We start from the raw sequence: 21,414 nt of genomic DNA on the forward strand, positions 1-21,414 counted from the left end.
ATCATGAAACATATTCGTCATTATCATAAATTTTACACATTTTCATTTGCTCTAAGATACAAGAAAATGGCTGATGGATGTTTGGTTCCAATATTGGGTATCACGGTGAAATCTCTTGACAAAAATGTATTCAAACTTAACGCGTCAGATTTTCAAATCAACCGAATTGTGGGCCCTGCTAAATTGGCATTATGCCAAGAACAAATAACTCGCATAATTGGTATTCTTGCGCCTTCATATATATCTGCAAGCTTTCAATAATTTCTGATTTGAGATTTGCGATGTGGATGATACGCTCAGATGAAAATATCGTTTTAATCCACAATATCGGATGAAAGTGAAAGGAAATACGGGACTGTGTTTGAGACGGCTGGATAGTTTGTTGTAAGAGTCAGATTTTAGTATTCTGTCACCTTTCGTATTGGTTTTTGTTTTCCATATCCTCTGACGAGACACTGAACGTTACTTTTCGAACAGTTTGTACGATTGTCAGTAGTTGACGAGCATATAGTGTATTTTTAAACCTCAGCAACGACGACGAGTATCTAATTATTATTTTAATAGCCTGTTGAATGATATTTCTTTGTAGCTGGCTGTGTTTATTGCTAGTTGAAAATTTTATTTCATTTTATTTTTTTATCCAAACGCCGATGCCAGACTAGGCTTATTGTTAGCACGTTAGAATTATTTTTTGATAATAAAGAAGCTGTAAATGATAATGGAATATCAATTGTTTCAGGGAATGCGTGACATGTTCATCCAAGCTCAGCAGACGAGCAGCAGCGTCAACGGCAGCAGCAGCAACAGCAGCAGCAGCATCAACCCTGCTCACCAACATAGCAAGAAGCGAAAGTTGGACTACAACATTAGTCAACCAGTTATCCAGCAGCACGGGCAAGTCCAATCTGCCGACTACCAGTTGGACAACGCAACTAGCATCCAACAGTACGCTGTGAGCGGGGTCAACACTGTATTTGGTCCGTTGCACAATAATGCGCTGCAGAAAAGCCCCAACCAACAGACTCTAGTCCGCGCGTCGACTATTAAACTTTTAGACACGTACCAGCGCTGTGGTCAGAAGGTATTGAGATCAATTGGTAGTTTTACTTCATGTCATATTTTTCTCAACCCCCTGTTGTATCAAACGCCTTACGAGCAGGCGATTCGAAACAACTTTGATGCTGTTGGAATCTTTCCACCTAATTTTTCCACCTGGTAGATAAATTCTCTATTTCTCAAGTCTAAAGAGGTATCAGAAGTTTACTAAAGATAACAGAGTCGATACAGTAATCAACTCGAGATAAAGTTATATTGTACCCTTGGAAGCCGTAATCCCCTATGCGTGTGTACGCATGCATACCGTTTGCTCACTACTTTGTTTTGATGAATGTAACAAGGGACGTAAGTTTTTAAATTTCGAAGTTTTGCGTTTGAAAAGTCAACATTATTGTGGGCAATGATTTTAAAATTCTGACTTTGCATCAGATACAATGATTTTAAAATTCTGACTTTGCATCAGATACAATGATTTTCTATCAAAGTGAACAATTTATCTCTAACGATTTCATATTCTGGATAGCAAAATTAATTGTATGATTGAACAATTGTTCGGATTCACGTTTCTTGGGCTAAAGATTATACAAGCTTGTTATTGGTATTTTGAAACCAACCTCAACACATTGAAACGAATTGTTTATTAGTCGCTGTTTGCTGATAATGGAAAACGAAAAGAAAAATGGTACTTTACCAGATTTTATTGACAACATAAAATTTTTTTATAAGGTGTATTCCTTCTACAGAGAAAGTCTTGGTCACGAGAAGGAGGTAATGGTGAAGGACTGGCGATCCAATCGACTAACACTAACACGACAAACGCTACAGCTAGTACCGTGAGCTCGCAGCATCATTCTTCACAGCAGCAGCAGCAACAACAGCAGCTGAATAATAAACAATCCAGCATGACTTCGCACAGTAAACAAGTTGGCAATGGGGGCAACGGCGGTGGCGGTAGCAATCCGCAAGGAGATGGCGATTATCAGTTGGTTCAGCACGAAGTTCTTTACTCTATGACTAATCAGTACGAGGTTCTGGAATTTTTGGGCAGAGGAACGTTCGGACAGGTAAACATACCTTGTTTTTACTCTCTCTCTTTATCCAATGGAAAATATAGAAAAGAGGGGAAACGGTGCATGATCGACCTTCTCTCGCAAGTCATTTCTAGCATTGATCACTCACCTCCCGGCTATACAGCTTAGTAACATTCTCGTGGTCATTGTTGATGTGTTTTCAGGTCGTGAAATGCTGGAAAAAGGGTACAAACGAAATAGTAGCCATTAAAATATTGAAGAATCATCCATCGTATGCGCGCCAAGGCCAGATTGAGGTGAGCTACTTGATTGTCTTATATTCCAGTTCATTGTACTGTTGGGAATCAATCTCAGTCACAGTTAAAAAAAAATTGTTGCAAACGATTGTTGTATAATTTTTACTACCAGTGTCATTTACTCGTTTCATTAAATTCAATCTTTGGTACTAATGTTCAACGAGAGCACTGAGACAAGAGAGTATTGTGTTCAATTGGTGCCAAAGTGGTGGATGCTTAAATAGGTCAACAACTTTCATTTAACTTGGGGGGGGAAAACTGCCCGCCCCTAAAAACGTACAACATTATGACCTCCATTTTACTTTCCCCAATTTTGTTATGCAAGCTTCTCTGTCAAAGGTGCTGAAATGGGTCAAAGAGTACCTAAAAACAATGTTTGATTGTCGGAACAAAATTTCTCCTCCGTTTCCTTGGACAAATCCGAAACTCGTAATGTCGTTTTTTCTTCAGGTCTCCATCCTGTCACGTCTTAGCCAGGAAAACGCGGACGAGTTCAACTTTGTGCGTGCCTACGAATGTTTTCAGCACAAATCTCATACTTGTTTGGTGTTTGAAATGCTTGAGCAGAACCTGTATGATTTTTTAAAGCAAAATAAATTCTCACCACTTCCTTTAAAGTACATCAGGCCAATTCTTCAACAAGTGCTTACCGCTCTTCTCAAACTCAAGGTAAATATAAAAACTTTTTGTACAATTGTTTGCTCGTACAGTGTGTTGTGTTTCTTTTTTTATTTCTACAAATTTAACTATTCCGTCTTTATTTTTTCAGCAATTGGGTCTAATCCATGCCGATCTTAAACCTGAAAACATAATGCTGGTAGACCCTGTGCGACAGCCGTATCGAGTTAAAGTCATTGACTTTGGTTCTGCCTCTCACGTTTCAAAAGCCGTTTGCAATACCTACTTGCAATCCCGTTACTATCGTGCGCCCGAGATCATACTTGGACTTCCTTTCTGCGAGGCGATAGACATGTGGTCCCTAGGCTGCGTTGTGGCTGAATTGTTTCTCGGTTGGCCATTGTATCCAGGCAGTTCGGAATACGATCAGATACGCTACATCAGTCAAACTCAGGGACTTCCCACTGAACACATGCTGAATAACGCTAGTAAAACTACGAAATTCTTCTACAGAGATATGGACAGTAAGTTTACTCGATCAATTAGTTACCAGTACATAAAAATCCTGGTCGTTTCCTCGACATTTTTATTCAATTCGAAGTGTAATAGTAATATCTGTATCCATTTTCAGGCACGTATCCATTCTGGAGGCTAAAGACTCCAGAAGAACACGAGCAGGAGACTGGAATAAAGTCCAAGGAGGCTAGAAAATACATTTTCAACTGCTTGGACGATATTGGTCAGGTGAATGTTCCGACCGATTTGGAAGGGGGTCAGTTATGCGCGGAAAAAGCGGACAGACGAGAGTTTATCGATCTATTGAAGAGGATGCTCACAATGGACCAGGTAGTAATATCTAATTCACGTTTAAATTCGATCGGTGTCGATAAAACAGTCGACGAAAAATCATTTCAATGCCGGTCAGATTTGGCTAGAGCTTTTTGTCCAACGATAGAGTGAAACGTAAAATTCGTTTACTTTCTAAGGAGCGCCGAATCACACCAGGAGAAGCTTTGAACCATGCTTTCGTAACGCTGGCTCACCTCGTCGACTACGCTCATTGCAACAATGTCAAAGCCTCTGTACAAATGATGGAGGTCTGCAGACGAGCTGGCGACTTTACCGCCAGTCCAGCTCACCATCAAGCCCCACCTGCGCCTCAGCCAGCGCCACCGACTTCGCTGGTTGCCAATTTTGTGCCGACGACAAATGGAAGCGCAGTCACTCTCACCTTCAACAATCAACTGACGAATCAGGTGCAGAGACTCGTTAGGGAACACCGCACAGCACCATCGGGATACGACAATCTGGTGAATATCTATTTTTTTTCACACTTATTCGTTTGTTGCGAAATGTATCTCGGCTTGTGGGTGTTGCACATTAAAAAGTTTTTAGATTTTTCTACGGATGCGTGCAAAAAATGCTTGCTTTTGCTCTAAAAAGAAGAGTAAATAAGACAGCACTTTAACACCAGCTTAGAGTGTGTGAAAACGATTTTTCTAAAATATTAAAAATTCATATTATAGCACCCCTTTAATACATATTATCTCTTTTACATTCTACAAAAAAAAATGCGTTATGCCCCAAAAAGACTAAAGCGTATTACAGAAAAATGCTGATATACAAGGATCGTAGAATTTCTTTATATTTTCATTTTTATAACATTATCTCATATTTTACACAGAATCGCAATACAGAATTTTTTGGTAACCGATTCCACCATGAAAATCCGTACTCAATTCGTACACTAGTTCGACTTGTATTCGTGATTTTTTAGGCAATCAGCTTTACAGATTGGGAAAAAATTACGTTATTGACCAATCGACCGTCGTAAAAATTTACTAATAAAATTATGAATCGTGAAAACTTGAGCTTGAACTTTTTCGAATACCGTCTGAAAGATAACCAAATTCTAAATAAGATATCCTGTGATAATGAGTAATATTCGGTTTATTGAAATAATACTCATTGAATCACAAAAAATTTGCGCCTTCAAAGTTGAACCTTTGTCTTTGTTATTACATACTGTGTCTTACCAGTCTGTTCTTTTCCTATTCGACAACAGTATCAAATATACACAAATACCAGTCGGAGAGCGACGCAGTACAGTGGTTCGTCCAACGGTTCGAACAGTGGTCGTGGCGCAGTGCATGATTTCCCACACCAATTGGTACCTGGGATTCTTTGCCCACCACCGGGCTACCAGCCGATGCCCAGTCCGGCAAAACATGTTGTTGTTGCACAGGTCAGTGTCGAAATGGTAAAGAAACACATTGACACCATGATTTCTCATAGGAATGCCAAGCAAATAGAATATATATTAGCAAAGTAAAGAAGAATCTGGTTAATAATTGTGAGAAACTGTTCTTGCACAGCCACCTCAAGCTCAGCAAGCTCCCCTACAAATCCAGCCGTCCATTATATCTCAACAAGCTGTCGCAGCTGCTGCTGCAGCAGCGCAACAACAATACGCTGCGGTTCCAGTCTCCATGGTGGAAAGTGGCAGACAAATGTTACTCACGGTGAGTTTCACAGAATTTATTATTCAATTATTTTCTTATTCTAGTGCCTATATATTGTCGCTTTTCTCAGCAAAGCTTTCTGAGCAGCGCTGGTCGTAGGTTATTTTGCCGGCTTTTAGGCACGTTTTTTTTACTCATACATTTTACTCTCAATGGTCGGTTTTTTCACTCTCATATTGAGAATAATATGTCCAAACACATCGAACAAAAAAAGAATAGTTATTAGTTTTTCTTTTTTTGTTGTCATTGAGCCGCAGTACATTGCACGAGTTGGTTTACTACCACTTCTTGTAAAACCATTTGCAAGCTAAAAGCTCTGCACCGCCTGAATCCCATCTCAATCCTGTAGTTACCAATACTCAACGGAATAATAATATGTTTACTTTGCTTCTTTCTTCATGACTCGCACTCACAAAGTTTACAACAGTTAATATCTGGAACACGTAAATTGTTCTAAATAACTATTTTTCATATCGCTAACACTCTTATTTTCTTATGAATATCATAACATCCATAGCGACGCTTTGAAAATTTATGTTAATTTCTAAACGTTAGTATGCCGCTACTTCTTTATGTACAATTTTATTTATTTATTTTATTTTTTTTCAATCTTATCACCGAAAATTTTCAAGAGAACTGAATTTAACATCCTCCCGTGTGTACATAAGTATCCCATGGTTGGGTTACAGAACGCGGTACAAACGTCGTGGCCAGGTGGTAGTCGACAAATGGCTGCCATTGTACCTTCCTGGCAACAATTACCACCTCAACATGCCGCCATACAACAACCCCTGCTTAGCGACGCGGGGGAGTGGGGCAGACCACTTATCGTCGACAGTTCAGCCATACTGCAGGTAGGATTCATTTTGGGCAATCATTTTCATCGCACCATACTTTGAAAATACCAAATTTAATGCCTTGAATTTTCTTCCACTGGCTTATCTGCTCCCGAGAACATTGATTACACTTATACTTAATGTAATTATTGGGCAACTAGTGTTCGAAAATAAAAACAGTATATGTAAAACTTTATCAGTTCGATATATATTGTATAAAGGGATCTTTGAGACACGGCAGAGGCAAGAGACGAATGTTAGCCTGTGTGTTAGATGCCTTGGGAAGAGGATTTCGTTTAGAATGGAAGAAATTGTGAAATATCTACTGTCAAAACAGGAGTCGGGTAAATTTTGCGGTTAAAGAAACAATTCTCAGGTTCGATATACGATATTCATAGGCAAACGCTATAAATTTTCGTATTAATAATGTGCAAATATATCCCCAGAGGGATCAGGTAGCCAGAAAATCCTCATTCCTTTATCTTGTATTATCCTAATATCTCTGACGGATGAAAAACAACAAACAGAAAATCGAATTTCTGAACTAATATTCCTTGTTTCGGGCAAGGATCAGAGGCCCGTGTTCCCGGTAACTGAAGTTTACAACACGAGCGCACTTGTCGAACACCCGTCACAAAGCTGGGGTAAACGAAGCGTGACAAAACATCACCAGCACCACTTGACTGTGCCGCAACAGCCGCAGCACAGACATGAACACAAGAAGGAAACTCAGCAGTTGAGTCCCGTTAAGAAGAGAGTCAAAGAAAGTACGCCGCCCAGCAATATGAGGCGTCATTCTCCTGCGAATGGTCACTGGCAGCAACAGACCAATCAGTCTCATCATCACACCGGCAGCAACACCAGTAGCAATAAACATGGAAGTAACAATCATGCTGGTGAACATCAACAGGTTACAACTGTTAGGCAGCAGACTATAACCATACATGATACACCTTCACCAGCTGTTTCCGTCATCACCATAAGCGACAGCGAAGACGAAAGTCCCAGCAAATGGTGAGTGATGATAATGTCTTGTTTATAATATTACAAAATAGGATATAAGTTTTACATATCACTAAGTAATGAATTTTTTGAACACAGGTTGCGTTTCTCATAAACGTTTTACACATTTAGTTAGGATGACTTTTTTAGATAGTTGTAGAATTATGCATGAATATTATTGACAGCTGCGGAGACCGTCAATGTGGGGCTTGCCAAGGTTTGGCTCCTCGCTTGTCTGGCGATGGAAGGCCCGTTCGCGAGGATGTTATTCGAAGGTATATTTATACAACAGAATAAACAACCTGTTATGTGGGTACTTTTTTTCGGTTTTCAATCTGTAACAGATATAATACTTTGAGGCGAATGAATAACTGGTGTCATTATCAGAATTATTGCACTTGTAGTATCAGTCTAACCTTATAATTCATTGCAGGCCATCCACCAAATTTATTTCCATTACTTCTTTCTTTGTGAAGGAATCGCCAAAATTTGAATTAACCAAAAAATATCGAGTTTCCTTATAGTTTTCCTGATTTTGTATGGTTACTAAAAAAAGTGGTACTTAGATCATCATTGGTCAGTATATTTTAATTTCTGGCAGGTCTGCAATTGTAGCTTAATTGTAACAATTTCTTTTCTAAACGCGATCGTGTTTCTCACGTTCACCCATTTCTACTGGTTGTGGAATTTGGAAAATAGCGGTATACTAACATGTGGTCTGATACTTTTAATAATTAACACAGATATATTTGACATTAACAATGAATTTGGTGACAAAAAAACCGAGTCCCGGGACAACTATTAAATTTACATTTCGAGATATTCTTTTTACAGCACGCAGTCTACGCCTCGTGTTGTACAGAGCTCGCACCAGACTCATTCGAGCAGTCAGACGCATACAAACGGTCACAGTGGTTCGCACAGCTCTTCTCAAAGGGCGCAGCGTAAGAATGTCATCAGCTGCGTTACGGTGGGTGACAGTGATGGGGAGGCAAGTCCAGGTCGAGTTCATGCTCACTTGTATCAGCAGGTCCCTCAACATCAGCATCAGCAGCCTGCTCAACACATAAAGCACGAACCACAGCCTCAGCATCATGTCAGGTAACAGAATCGCTCTTTCTTCACTGTTAATACTTGCGACAAACCGATAAAAATGCATGAACAAAGACGAATGAAATTCATTTTCCAATGAATTGTTTTAAATTTTCTCATCCCATAAAACAGTTCTGGCTACTCTTCGCAATCCCAGAAAAAACGACTACTGGCCAAAGTTCAGTCAGAATGCAACATGATCAACGTCGCCACCAAGCCCGAACCTGGCGTCGAATATCTAGCTCCACATCCGTGCCACGCGCCTGCCTGCAAAGAACCTCCAACTTATCAGGTTGGTCGATCATATTATTTAACATTCGATTGTTAGACAATCTGTGATTTCTGATAGTCGGTACTTTGGTGTTGGTATTAATATTCATCAAATCTTTCCCCTACATCAATCTTTTATTTCGATGTATCGGACCGATGAAATTCTTGTTTTTGCTTGTTTTCTCCACGGGTGAATTGATTTCACCGTGTATAGAGTAGTAGAATTTCAGAGTCAGCAACATCCGAAGGACGAAATATCGGTCAAATAATAGAAAATTGTGATTTATTAACGTTTCTCTTTTTGGGAAATATTTTTCTAGGATGACGCCTATGACATGCATGACTACTTCTTGCAGTATGTGACTACTAGCAGCGCTCATCCCCACCTTCAGGAACAACATATAGTCTACACAACGGGTGCCGACAAGCGCGTATCTTGGCCTGGTAAACGAACCGAATACAAACACGAGTACGTTCAACCACCGGCTGCGCATTCGAGGGATCATCAAAAATGGGCGGTAGCAAATCCCGTTCATCAGTACAGGTAAAGGCTCAATTTTTCTCTTTATTTATTTCTATGACCTTTACTCTGATGTTTTCCTTTGTCTAAACATTCAAATGTTTTCAACGATTATTATTAAACCAAAGAACGTTGTTCGTGCGCTAATGGAATGGGATATTGTGAAAAATTTTATCCGCACGTACATATCATATTACCAGCTCGACGTTTACTGGCAAACAAAAGACGATACGAAACTATTCCTTCCCAACACACAAACACATGTCACAGACTGGAAACTCGATGCAAGAGTATAACAATGATGTCGATTAGAAGAAGCATGAGAAATTGGCATTAAACGAAGGTATGGGTTTGTTTGTGGCTTTTGCAGGCAGACCCAAGTGGTGGGTTCGGCGGCTCATCACGGCCACCACGGTCATCCGGCTCATCTAAGCCCAGGAGGTGGAGGAGGTGGGGGTAGGAGCCCGGCTGCTGGCCCGGTAGTCGGGGGTGCCCAACACCTGGGTCAGCCTCTGTACCAGGAATATGCCCACGTACGATCACGGGGACATCCTGTGGCGCCCCCACCTGCGGTTTATGTTACCGCAGCTCCTTCTCAGGCACCGAGCGCCATTCAGCAACAGCAAGTGCCCACCTACCAGGGATTCACACCCGGGTGGGTACCTAGACGTCTAGTAGATGCATGCATGTGTGTATCTTTCATTATATTATTATAGCTTTCTGATATTTATATCATGTTTGAAGTTTTTTTTTTTTTTTTTCAACAATGTAACAGTTCGTTCGCTTTGTGCGAATATGCTACGCGCAGATTCTGTTTGCGTAATTGTCGCAGACTTGTACCTTACAGGATGTCTAGCATCAAGGGAACTTCTCGAAAATTGGGGAATTTCATTGTGAATTCTGGAAACAGTAAACAAATATAAGGGAATGTGACTACACGTTTCATTAATTCTATCAGAAATGCTCTAGCAGAACAAGCATGTCATAAATGCTGTAGAAGCTTTTTGAAGTTGGAGCAATATGTTTGCCACGAAGAGACAAAAGTTATCATCAAGTTTCAACCATGTATCTTTCCTATTTAACCCTCATCCGTAAGAATTGTTAGATTGGGAAAATTTTGCGATCAAGATGTACGAAAATACATACTATGATGTATATATATTTTTTTTATTCTGGCTGGAACTCGGAATAGGGGATAATACGAGAATTTTTTTTCAACTATTCACTGTGATTGAGTTATATCTACCGTCGTTGGTTCTTAAAAAGTGCTTTTAAAAACTATACGACCTTATATTTTACTTTTACTGATGAAATCGGCTCGGGAATTCTCGTATACGTAGAAATCAAATGCCTCACCATCAAACTATCAAATCACGCATATAACTCAGATCAAACAATTACCCTGTGCAATTATATTTAATGTGATAATGAATAAAATTTGATGCAACTAATTCAAACTATGTGTTGACGTCTAATCGATTGTCCAATAAGTTCACATACTGGTAAAAACACTCGTGTGTTTCTACCATAATTAAAGCACCTTCACATGCAATGTAAATCAACATTTTTTTTTTAACAACAGCATGCTATTATCAAAACGTTTACAAAATAAGAATACCTGTACTTTTTAAAAAGAATGCTCATGAAAAAAAAATGGATGCAACGTGACTCGATCACAGAGAAAAATCGGAAACAAAAATGTTCCCACATTTAGAGTTCCCGCCAGGGTGAAAAAAAAGGTATCTTTGTTTTGTGTTTTAATAACGTTATTATGTAAAATTTCTCTGATATAATAGGGCCAATGAGATATGGTTAAATAAAAGTGGTAGGGGATTAAAACTTGATGAAAAATTTTGTTTCTTGATGGCCAATATTATGCTCCGATTGCACGTCAAAAAGGTTCATTGAGAATCTTCAAAAGAGGCATTTTTAAAATGGTTTTCCGGTTAGACCTGCGAAAAATTTTTCCACTACCCAGGGACCAGAAGTAAATCACACTGCTTGATACATATTTGTAAATTAAACTAATGGCTAGGTACGGTTTTGTTTCATGTCAATACATGTGTTTTGAAACGTTAAAGTAATTGAGATTGGGCAAAATTAGATGAGGTTTGAGTCAGGTTGACCATTTCAACTTGTAAAAAAATATTGACCATACAATTGAGAAGAAAGAGAAACAGAAAACTGAGTTTGCTGGAAATGGTGATTGAAATGTGCCATGGAAAAGATTAATATTTTTGCCAGGAAAACCATGGAATCTCTGGGAATTTGATATACCATTGACGCCAGACATTCTGAGCAGACTTGAATTCGAATTTCGAACCTTAACTAGTAGTTCAATTGTATTATGAACTTTTATCATGCTACATTTCCCACATGATGAATTTTTTTTTTTCACACTGAATCTTGTGTCTATGGGGCTTTCAACAACGTTTGGCCCTTATAACTTTCGATTTCGACCTTAATTTTTCACCTTACACTATTACTTCAAATAAGAAGCCACGATTCTTTCATAGTTTCAAATCCACCCTGGAGCGAGAATGTATTTTTTCCTATTATCGTGCGCATAGTTCGGTTTTGCGCACACATTTGCGCTCGCAAAGTGCCTGTTTCTCATACGCTGAGAAGAGCGTGCGGGAATATATAAGAATGTACGTGCGATAACCTAGGCGTACTTATGTTATTACATTATGTATGTACATTCGCTCGTGCAAACGCTGCTGGCTCGAGCGCCGGTTTTTTTACATCCTGCCGTCTTTGTCTTCTTTGGAAGACGACCTGTCGAAACTTGCGTTCTACGTTCTGCATTTCTTTAATAACGGACAAAGAACGCGAAAGTTATCAGTTGCTTCGCATACGTTCTTTTGAAAGAACACTGTCAAGTGAAAGCTGATGAAAATGAATAGTGTACAAAGTTCGTGTAAATATATAACGTGTAAAAGTGAATTTTTTTTAAATATAATAAATTTATATTAGTTTTTTAATTTACTTTCTTGCGATCGCGGGGGGCTTTGTCCCCCCCCTTCCCAGTGGCTCTGTGCCGCCGCTCTATACATCACAACCTTTTATATAATAATGAAATATGGGACGAACTTTGCGCAACTTAATAGGAAAAATAGTATACGATACTCGTACGCTGCATAGGTGTATCCACACTTGCTCTTTTGTCGCTCTTGCTGCGCTCGGCGACGAACTCCGCTGGTGAAGAAATCACCTATTTTGCACACTCGTATCGTAATGTACTAATTTTCCGTTTTCACTTCTTAGGTTATAGCTTGTGATCTTTAGGCTGTATTGTAATGACTCGCATGGCAATAAAGTTGTGCATTTGAATTACCATTCTGATGAACATAACAAAAATTTTTTGAGCCATTGCAATGCACTTTCATTGCAAAATAACTATACAATTACTTTTTATTTTTAATAATACACTTTGTTTTATTTTTTTCAAATTAGGGAACGTTATGCGGCTGAAACTTGACATAATCTATTGATTGACACGATTATTTAATCACTTGCAATTTACACTACAGATAGCTGGACAGATATATTTTTAATTTGAAAAATGAGCAGTCTTAGAAACGATAACCGGCAGAGAACTGTACTAAATTCGACTATTTGTGGAATAGAGGGAACCATTTTTCTCGGTCAGAGACGACTCAAAAAATGTGTAGAAAAAAGTATTGTGGTTTTTCATTTCGAGTAATAATATGACGTGAAGAATAAGGGTAAAGTCGAAAGGAGTGAGGGATCAAGATTGGGCAAAACTTTTTATTTCTGTGAAAAATTGATCGTGTAGTGCTAAACCTAAAGTAATCAGTCTGGCAACAATACGATGTAACATGATATTTTGGCAAGAGCAAAAAAACAGATTCCAGAAGTTTTAAACATTAATCAATATCGAGTTGAAGGTGGAACAATATTCTAAAGTGGTTATTATCCGGTTTTTTACAGCTCGTCACCATTAACGTTGTATGATTCTAGTCGAGCATTACCGCCACCCGCTCATCACAGTTCAGCCAGACCGCTACTGGCTAGTCATGCGGCGCATCCGCTTCCTGCTCATATGCAGCCGACGGCTGTTTACGGATTGGCGCCGCTATCGCCAGCTAAGCATCAATACCAGACTTCTGGCTTGTGGTTTACCGAATAATTGTTTATATCAATAAAAGCGACAGCTTTTCATTGGATTACTAAATATAAGTTATCACACGGCGGTGAGACGCTCCGAGATGTTAAGTCAACTCGTATGTTTTTCAAACGAAAATGAAAGGCAGGAAAATTGACAAACGAAAAAAAAAGTACACTATGAGAGAAAATAAACTCAAAATTCGTAACAATGTTACCATGTTTTGTAAAATTCTGCCTCATGTCTACAATGTATAATCGATATATCGATCATTTCGCAAGTAGGGTTTTTAAGTAAGCGTGCGTGTGTGTGTGGGTGTTGAAATAATAATAACAATTTAATTTATTATTATTATTATTATTATTATTATTATTGTCTGCAGTGTAGTACATGAAATAATGGGTTACGATACTAAAATAAAAAAAAGGTGGATAAACTACACTTTCGCGAAATGATCAGAATTAGTCAAACACAAACAGAGGGGAGTCTCGTTCGTTTATTTTTAATCGGTAGTCAAGTTAATGCATTAGTGCTAACTTAAGTGCAGATGATTTCTTATTAGCAGTTTAATTGTAAATAGTGTGAGAGACAATGAGAAAGAGAGAGCAAGAAAGTGAGCGTGAGAGTGAGCGTGAGAGTGAGAGTGAGAGTGAGAGTGAGAGTGAGAGTGAGAGTGAGAGTGAGAGTGAGAGTGAGAGTGAAAGGGAGAGAGAATAAAATCAGGTGTTACTCCAAATGAGAGTAAATACGGTTTATTCAAAAATTATATAATAGTTCAAATTTAGAAGCGATGATGATGCTGATCATTAATGACGAAGGAAAACGATCGAATAAAGAAGTGAAAATAAACATCAAGAAGATAAGTCTGAAACTAAGTGTATATGTAAACCAATATGTAAAAGGACCGGTATCGAGGGAGCAAAAATCCGTCGGGCAATCAAGACGTTACGGATTATCGAAAGAGCTAAAAAAAACATATATATAATATTGTTAGTCGTTTGAAAAAACTATGTAGGATTTAAGAAATGGCTGGGGTTAGTTTCATAAATAATAATTGTGGAAGAGGAGCTATGCAAATGTAAATATTTCTAACGATATATATGTGTATATATACACACATATAGTCCTCAATACCAAATTACGAACTGGAATTTATTTGTAGATATAGGCCACGTCAAAAAAACTATCAGGCTGCTTTTTTAAGGAACAAATTAACGAAAACTTAAACGCTGCTTGCTGTGAAAGCCGAACATTAATGGGACTTAATTTAGGGGAAGAAATGTTTTAAACTATTATCTAAGAAACGGAAAAAAAAATTGAAATAAAACTGCTTTGTATGTGAAGCAAAATAGAGTTAATGGATTGTAACCATTATCGTGGCCATTCTTTAATCAAATTTTTAAATTCCGTTTACACTAATTGGCGCATAAGCAAGGTTTTTTTTTTTACCGTTACCTCCAAAAATTATTAGCAAGCGCAGTGTGTAATAGATATTTATTGGGTGGGTGGGATTGCATTTCTTATGGTATATATTTCGAGTATCATAAACACCTGAAAATATTTTAACAGTTGTTAGCAACAACAATAACTATAAGAAAAGACGTAAACTGAAAATTAGAAAAAAAAAATTGTGTTGCATTACACACGTGATTCAAAAATATATATGTATTCATAATATATATACATATATACTTTCACTATGATTTATAAATATTTAATCTTGCACCAGGCATGTTTCTATATTAATATTTTCACATGAATTATGAAATCCCATTATCACTTTTGTTGTCATTATCAAAGAAAGGTGTATTCTTTACTGATTACGTCGTGTATTAACGAGAAAAAAAGAGAAAAAAGAAAAGGTGAAAAAAAATATACCATTAAAATACATGTAATACACTTGGAAACTGTTATCGGAATTTGGTTTGGTGTTGAACGTTATAATGTAGGGTATTAGACGATTAGTTTTAAGTTTTATCAAATACGAATGGCGGCGCTGGTCCAACTTGTACAAAGTGTATACTGTAGAAGCGAAGCAAAAAAAACTAAATCATGTTACTACTCGTTAACTAATATCGTAACAATAATTACGAGGGAGCTATGAAAGAAAGATAGCAGAAAAAAAAAGAAAAAAATATTTAATAGCTCTACTGACAAGAGGTGTGTCGTATTAATACGTAAACTTCGCCTCACTATTTATTCTATATAAGACACACACACACACACGTATGTACACATTTATATATGCTTACGTATATACACATATAAACAAAAATCCATGCATATATATATATGTGTGTCTTGTAAATATACATAGATGTGTCAGGTATACACCTAATATTATTATCATTATTATGATTAACACTACGAGATCCGAGCATAATAGCTAAATAACAATTGTAGCGATAATCAGATCGTTATTTTAAATATAGGAAGACAGTATAATGGATATTGAAAGAATTAATGAGAATGAAAAAAGGAATATTCTAGTGACGGCCTTTTTTCTCTTTCCGTCTTTCTGTATCGTGTGTGTATATATATATTTTTCCTAGTTGCAGTAAATGCAGCTCGTTTAATTTAGTAAGAAAATTGAAGAATCAGACCTATGTATGTATGTACATATAGTAATTATAATTTCAGAAAAATCATAAGAGTTAAAAAAAAAAAAAACGGGAAATGTTCGAACAATATTTGAATTTAACTAGAATAAGTTATGCAAAAATTGATTGTGAATTGACGATAAAAATCTATAAGTCTAAGTGGTAAATGAGGACTAAAAATTAAAAAAAGTATTTAAAAAAAAAAATTGTTGTCTAAATCCAAGAGTTGATACTAAAGCACACGAGGCTAGCTTGATATTTGTTTTCAAAATACGAAATATAAGGCATGTTTAACAAAAGAAATTGATAAAGAGAACGATGATACTTGTGGGTTTTCGCGCTTTTATTACTTCGCATCCTCGTTTCGAAACGATCAATAATAATATTGACTGTATTAGCTAATTATTACACGTGAGTAGAATTCTTACACAAAGTATTCGAGTGATTTTCGCGCTTCTACACTGTACACGCAATGAAAATTGTACGCAAATACCAAAAGTGTTTTCTCGAAAGATGAAAATACGAAGAATTTTATCTATATGTTTGACGTTCTTTTTTAGCCAATTCATTTCGCGGCGTATTCATAACAATATTAATCGATCCACAACACACCATTTTATTGTACCTCTTAATAATCAGTGGTGTACAGTTGTCATTAATTTTATCATTCTTATTATTATTATTAGCATACAATAACGGGGTATTTATATTATTAGTAAATTTGTGGAAACGTGATGCAGCACACTGCATAATCGTTGTTATCGTTAATTATCACTATCTATTATTATTGATTAGGTATTTATTAATGAAGAAAAAAAGCGACAGCAACAATTGAAACACACAGACATTTCCAAATCATGGTAATTTTAAAATTGGAGTTACTTAGTGAACGATAACTATCGGAACAATATTAATTTTCTTTATTTTATTTCATTCCTCTCTGCGCTTGTGTATGTGTGCAACTCACTTGTTAATCGTATAGCGAGCCATTTTTTTGATACGCCGCCATCTTCATTCAATTACCTAATATGTATTCTAACTTTCAGAGATAGACAATTTTTTTTCATTCAAAAACTTAGATACCTGCTAAATAAAAGATACGGGAAAAAAAAGAACAAGGAAAAAAGAACGACGAAAAAATAAATTTGAAAAACATGGAAAAGTATAAAAATTATTGTATCAAGCGCACGGAGGTTTTTCATTTATTACATATACATAAACGTGTTTATTCTGTACATATATATAATTTTGTTGGAGTGCGATTTCGACGAATATTGTCACATACGTATCAGAGATCAAATTATTGTTTTCTCTCTTCCTGTAATGATGATATTTCGAATTTGGGCAGTTACTTTAGCTATTTAAACAATGAAAATTCAATGTGTGCGTGCGCGTGTGTATGTTCATTTTTTGCTACAGTGTTACATTTGATTTGAAAATTTTTCTTTTTGCACATAGGTAATAATATTAAAACAACTTGCGTTATGAGTTTATAACTAATTGACGTTCCTTCGCTCGACACGTGAAATTTTAAACTTGTAACATGAAATACGCCACTCAACTTGCCTGTTATTCCCCGTTTACTCTTTCAATATTCAGCGAACTGTTATTTGTACATATTCGAAATATTTTTTGTGTTTTAATCATGGATGTCCGTTTCGATTTTATCACTTAATTGAATTGATACTGACAGCAAATTTCAGCATGCATCGATCAAAGTTTTGTATAACAAATTTAAATGTAGACTAACAAAACTTGTCTATGGTATTATTATTATTAATACTATTAATATTATTATTATTATTATTATTATTAGTATCATTATCTACGACACCAGACATTTTGAAACTTTAAACCATGATAATGAATCGTAATTGCCTCGATATCGGTAAATCATTAATTAATAAGAGTAATGTGTCAGGGATTTAGGAATTTGATCCAATTGAAGTAGACTTTTCTGTTAACCAACGCTTGAAAAGGCCTCGTAGTCGAACTCGTTTTAGCATAATAGTAGATTTCTAAAGTCATCTCGTCGCTTTGCCAAGTGTATTCGATGCTGTGCGATGTCGCTAATATCATCGATTGTGTAATACACAAGATGTGGAATTCCTGGCAAATGCAATTTACGAGTGGTATTACGAATTATCTTTAAATCACCCTATAGAAATGTTGTGTATATATTTATATCTACATTTACCCCGACTGTGAATACCTACCATGAATTACAATAATACACTATACATAAACGTAAATATATATATATATATATATATATATATATATATATATATACGGGGCATTCCATGCCATATCAGTAAACGGTTGCACCATGACATTTTTTAATTTCACCAAGTATTTTTCCTATGTTAGTACGACCCATGAAAACCTTTCAAAATGAAGTTTCAAATTTCTTTTTATTCGCTCGTCTCTAACTTATGAGTTTTTAAACCCATCTAAAAACACTCAAATTAATTATTATAATACATATCGCATCTCCGATTTGATGACGTGAGTTTTTCGATTCTTTCTCTAGTCCTAAAACACACTCGTTCAATAATTTGAAGAAATAGAACAAACTTATTAAAAAATAGACACAACGTCTTTACATTCTGGATCCTGCGTGGAAATATTTAATATCGAAAACGAATTTTTTTTTTTTATAACCTGTTAAAAATCAATTGTCATGTTTTGAGATGAGTTTAAAAATTCATATAGTAAAGACGAGTGATCAGAAAAATTTGAATTTTTTTTTTTTTGGAGGCTCTTCTGGGATTTTACTAACATAAGGAAACTTCTTGTTGAAATAAAAAAATACCATGCTCGACCGTTTACTGAGCTGCGTGGAATGTCCCATATATACACGCACACAAACATATGTATAAGCAAGTCGATGTGCCTGTTCAAGAAAGAAAAAAAAAAAAAAAAAATTAAATAGGAATAAATAAAAACTATTATAATCGTATGTACGTAGATACAATATTATCATTATTATTAATATTATGTATAATATACTACTAAATGTATAATGTACTAGATTATCCGTTAACGTTGAAAAACTGACTCAAACGCAAGATAAACAAATTATGGTAGTCTTAATATTCATGGATGCAAAAGTACATATTATATAAATTGCAAAAAATTAATTGAATCAAATGGGTTTTACATGTTTACCGACGACGTTAATTATTACGCTTCAAAGTATAATAATATCTCTCATCATTTCGACACTGTATAATTGAATTAGTTTTTTTCTTTTTTCCTCAAACTTATTTTGCACTATTCTCACGTCTGGCAGAATTCGTATGACTACGTCCGTGTTACATTCAGCGATCATTCACTCGACACATGCTTGTTGACGCAATAATCTAAGTCGGTTTACTCATTTACTCGTTTATTATCAAATTGCTGCAATATAATTCTGGTTGTGTTGATTGGTTACTGGTAGTATTTATATATTTATGTATAGAACATGTATACAACTATTAGACAATACGTAAAAATCCTCTCAACGAACCATTCAATTTTTGTTTTTCCTTTGTATTTCCACTAGCCGATAGAACACTCGATTTCTTTGTGTTTTTTTTAATATAGATTTCAATGATTCAGATTTTCACTCTTTACATTCTTCGGTCCTAAAACACATTTGCTGATTTGAGATTGAATCAGCGTATTTCATACGTGTAACATTGCTTGAAATGGGTTGAAGTTTTCAAGTCAGTCGCGAATAAAACGATTATAATATAGTTGGATAGGTAACACGAATAACAGTAAGAATATTGATATTTCAACCGAATAACAAACTAAATAACATAAATAACGTGATATATATGTATATATATATATATATATATACACATACATAAAATATACTTATATCGATGGTTCTAGTTGTGATATTTTATTAATATATTAATTAATTACTAATATACGTATATATTATAAAACAATATAACGTTAATTGTAACAAGAGGGATGGAATATTCTTTGATTGATAACAGATTAGTTTTTATATAGATTATTACAGTGTATTAATATATACATATTATACTGTAACGATGCCGAATGAATAGTTGATAATTGTTCTCAATGTATGCAATACAAAGAATGTTCTTCTGTATTCGTTACCAGCTTGAAGAATTGGTATCCTTTAGTGCCGGTAGTAATAATTAATTCACAATGAAAAACAAAAAGATGGGGACAAAGGGAATGAGCACCGATAAAAAGTAATAAATCTGATTGAATCGTGCGTTAATTATTGCGTTTTATTCCGTTAGCCAACCGAGCAATATATAGAGATAATATACACATATTGTGCTTATCCTTAATTATCACGATTATAAAATTGAAAAATTTTCAGTCTCTTTTGAACAGATTGAATTCAAATGAAAAAGTAAATAAATATTTGACGGTAATTTTCAGACACAAATATAGGTCTTTTCACACGCATAATAGTAAGAGTAAATAGAAAATGTGATAATTTTTCCTTTTTTTTTTTTTTCTATATCTCTCGTCTTTTCCTTTTTATGGAGAAACTTTGCGGAATGAAATCAAAAAAGTAAAGTCAGGGGAAGTTGACTGTGTTTGAATTTCATTAGGGTGGTGGATAATAATCTAGCTGATGTGGTTTATTGATATAAGGAAATATTAATTAATCATGAATTACGTATGTATAACTGTTATATGTAGCATACTGTGTAATGGCGTTCGATGTTCGTCGCGTTGTATTATATATAACATAGGAATAAATGATGATGATAATAACGATAATAATAATAATAATAATAATAATGATGATGATGATGATGATGATAATGATGGTGATGATGATGATGACGACCATATTATACGTGTATATATAGACGAAGAGATGAAAAGAATATTTTTAAAGTTAATCATAGGGTGACAGTTGTGAATTCTTATAATACGTAATGTTGGCTTGGGTTAATTTAGGACTGCTCTCCGTCGTTAGAACGTAAATGAGAAAAGGAAGGACAAGAAGGAAGAGAAAATACCACTAATTTTATCACTTTAACAATTTATTGAAGACTTTCTAAAGTTTACACAAACTAGCATAAAACGCGCATCTCTTTCTTCTCAATCTCAATTTCTACATAGTAGCAAGGGGAAAAAACAGTTATTGTAACGATACTATGAAAATTGAAACAAAATTTGTTGCGAACGGAGAGCAGAAGAATATCTTAGGTCTCATAGGCAACGGACGCAGGATATAATTTAGCGGATAGAATAACTAGGTTAGGGTAATTCAACTGTCTTGACTGTTTCTCGATGTCTCCTTTTTAATGTTCATTGATGCTATTATCGCTACGATGAAAATACACAATAATGCTTGACATAGGTGTGTATATATATATATATATATATATATATATATATATATATATATATATATATATATACACACGTGTGAGTGTGTATGTATTA

At 35.7% G+C, this 21,414-nt stretch overlaps 1 protein-coding gene across 6 annotated transcripts in view; it reads left to right on the plus strand.

Moving 5' to 3' along the window:
* Positions 1 to 20,224, plus strand: part of Hipk (Homeodomain interacting protein kinase) — a 123,408-nt gene extending 103,184 nt beyond the window's left edge. For 3 of the 6 annotated variants that reach the window (XM_046621121.2, XM_046621123.2, XM_046621122.2), the window contains exons 2-18: positions 740 to 1,081; positions 1,800 to 2,120; positions 2,291 to 2,383; positions 2,834 to 3,052; positions 3,153 to 3,525; positions 3,633 to 3,850; positions 3,988 to 4,311; positions 5,067 to 5,261; positions 5,377 to 5,523; positions 6,156 to 6,377; positions 6,928 to 7,373; positions 7,547 to 7,636; positions 8,196 to 8,462; positions 8,586 to 8,745; positions 9,044 to 9,267; positions 9,614 to 9,931; positions 13,198 to 20,224. In XM_046621121.2, coding sequence (XP_046477077.1) covers positions 740 to 1,081; positions 1,800 to 2,120; positions 2,291 to 2,383; positions 2,834 to 3,052; positions 3,153 to 3,525; positions 3,633 to 3,850; positions 3,988 to 4,311; positions 5,067 to 5,261; positions 5,377 to 5,523; positions 6,156 to 6,377; positions 6,928 to 7,373; positions 7,547 to 7,636; positions 8,196 to 8,462; positions 8,586 to 8,745; positions 9,044 to 9,267; positions 9,614 to 9,931; positions 13,198 to 13,396 — 4,158 coding nt within the window. In that variant the 3' untranslated portion in view covers positions 13,397 to 20,224. Of the gene's footprint in view, positions 1 to 739; positions 1,082 to 1,782; positions 2,121 to 2,290; positions 2,384 to 2,833; positions 3,053 to 3,152; positions 3,526 to 3,632; positions 3,851 to 3,987; positions 4,312 to 5,066; positions 5,262 to 5,376; positions 5,524 to 6,155; positions 6,378 to 6,927; positions 7,374 to 7,546; positions 7,637 to 8,195; positions 8,463 to 8,585; positions 8,746 to 9,043; positions 9,268 to 9,613; positions 9,932 to 13,197 lie in introns of those variants that run through there. The other 3 variants (XM_046621119.2, XM_046621120.2, XM_046621124.2) reach the window with 3 other exon arrangements.
* The last annotated feature ends 1,190 nt before the right edge of the window (positions 20,225 to 21,414 follow it).

This window comes from Neodiprion pinetum, chromosome 4 (genome assembly GCF_021155775.2).
Source record: "Neodiprion pinetum isolate iyNeoPine1 chromosome 4, iyNeoPine1.2, whole genome shotgun sequence".
Classification (NCBI taxonomy): Eukaryota; Metazoa; Arthropoda; class Insecta; order Hymenoptera; family Diprionidae; genus Neodiprion; species Neodiprion pinetum.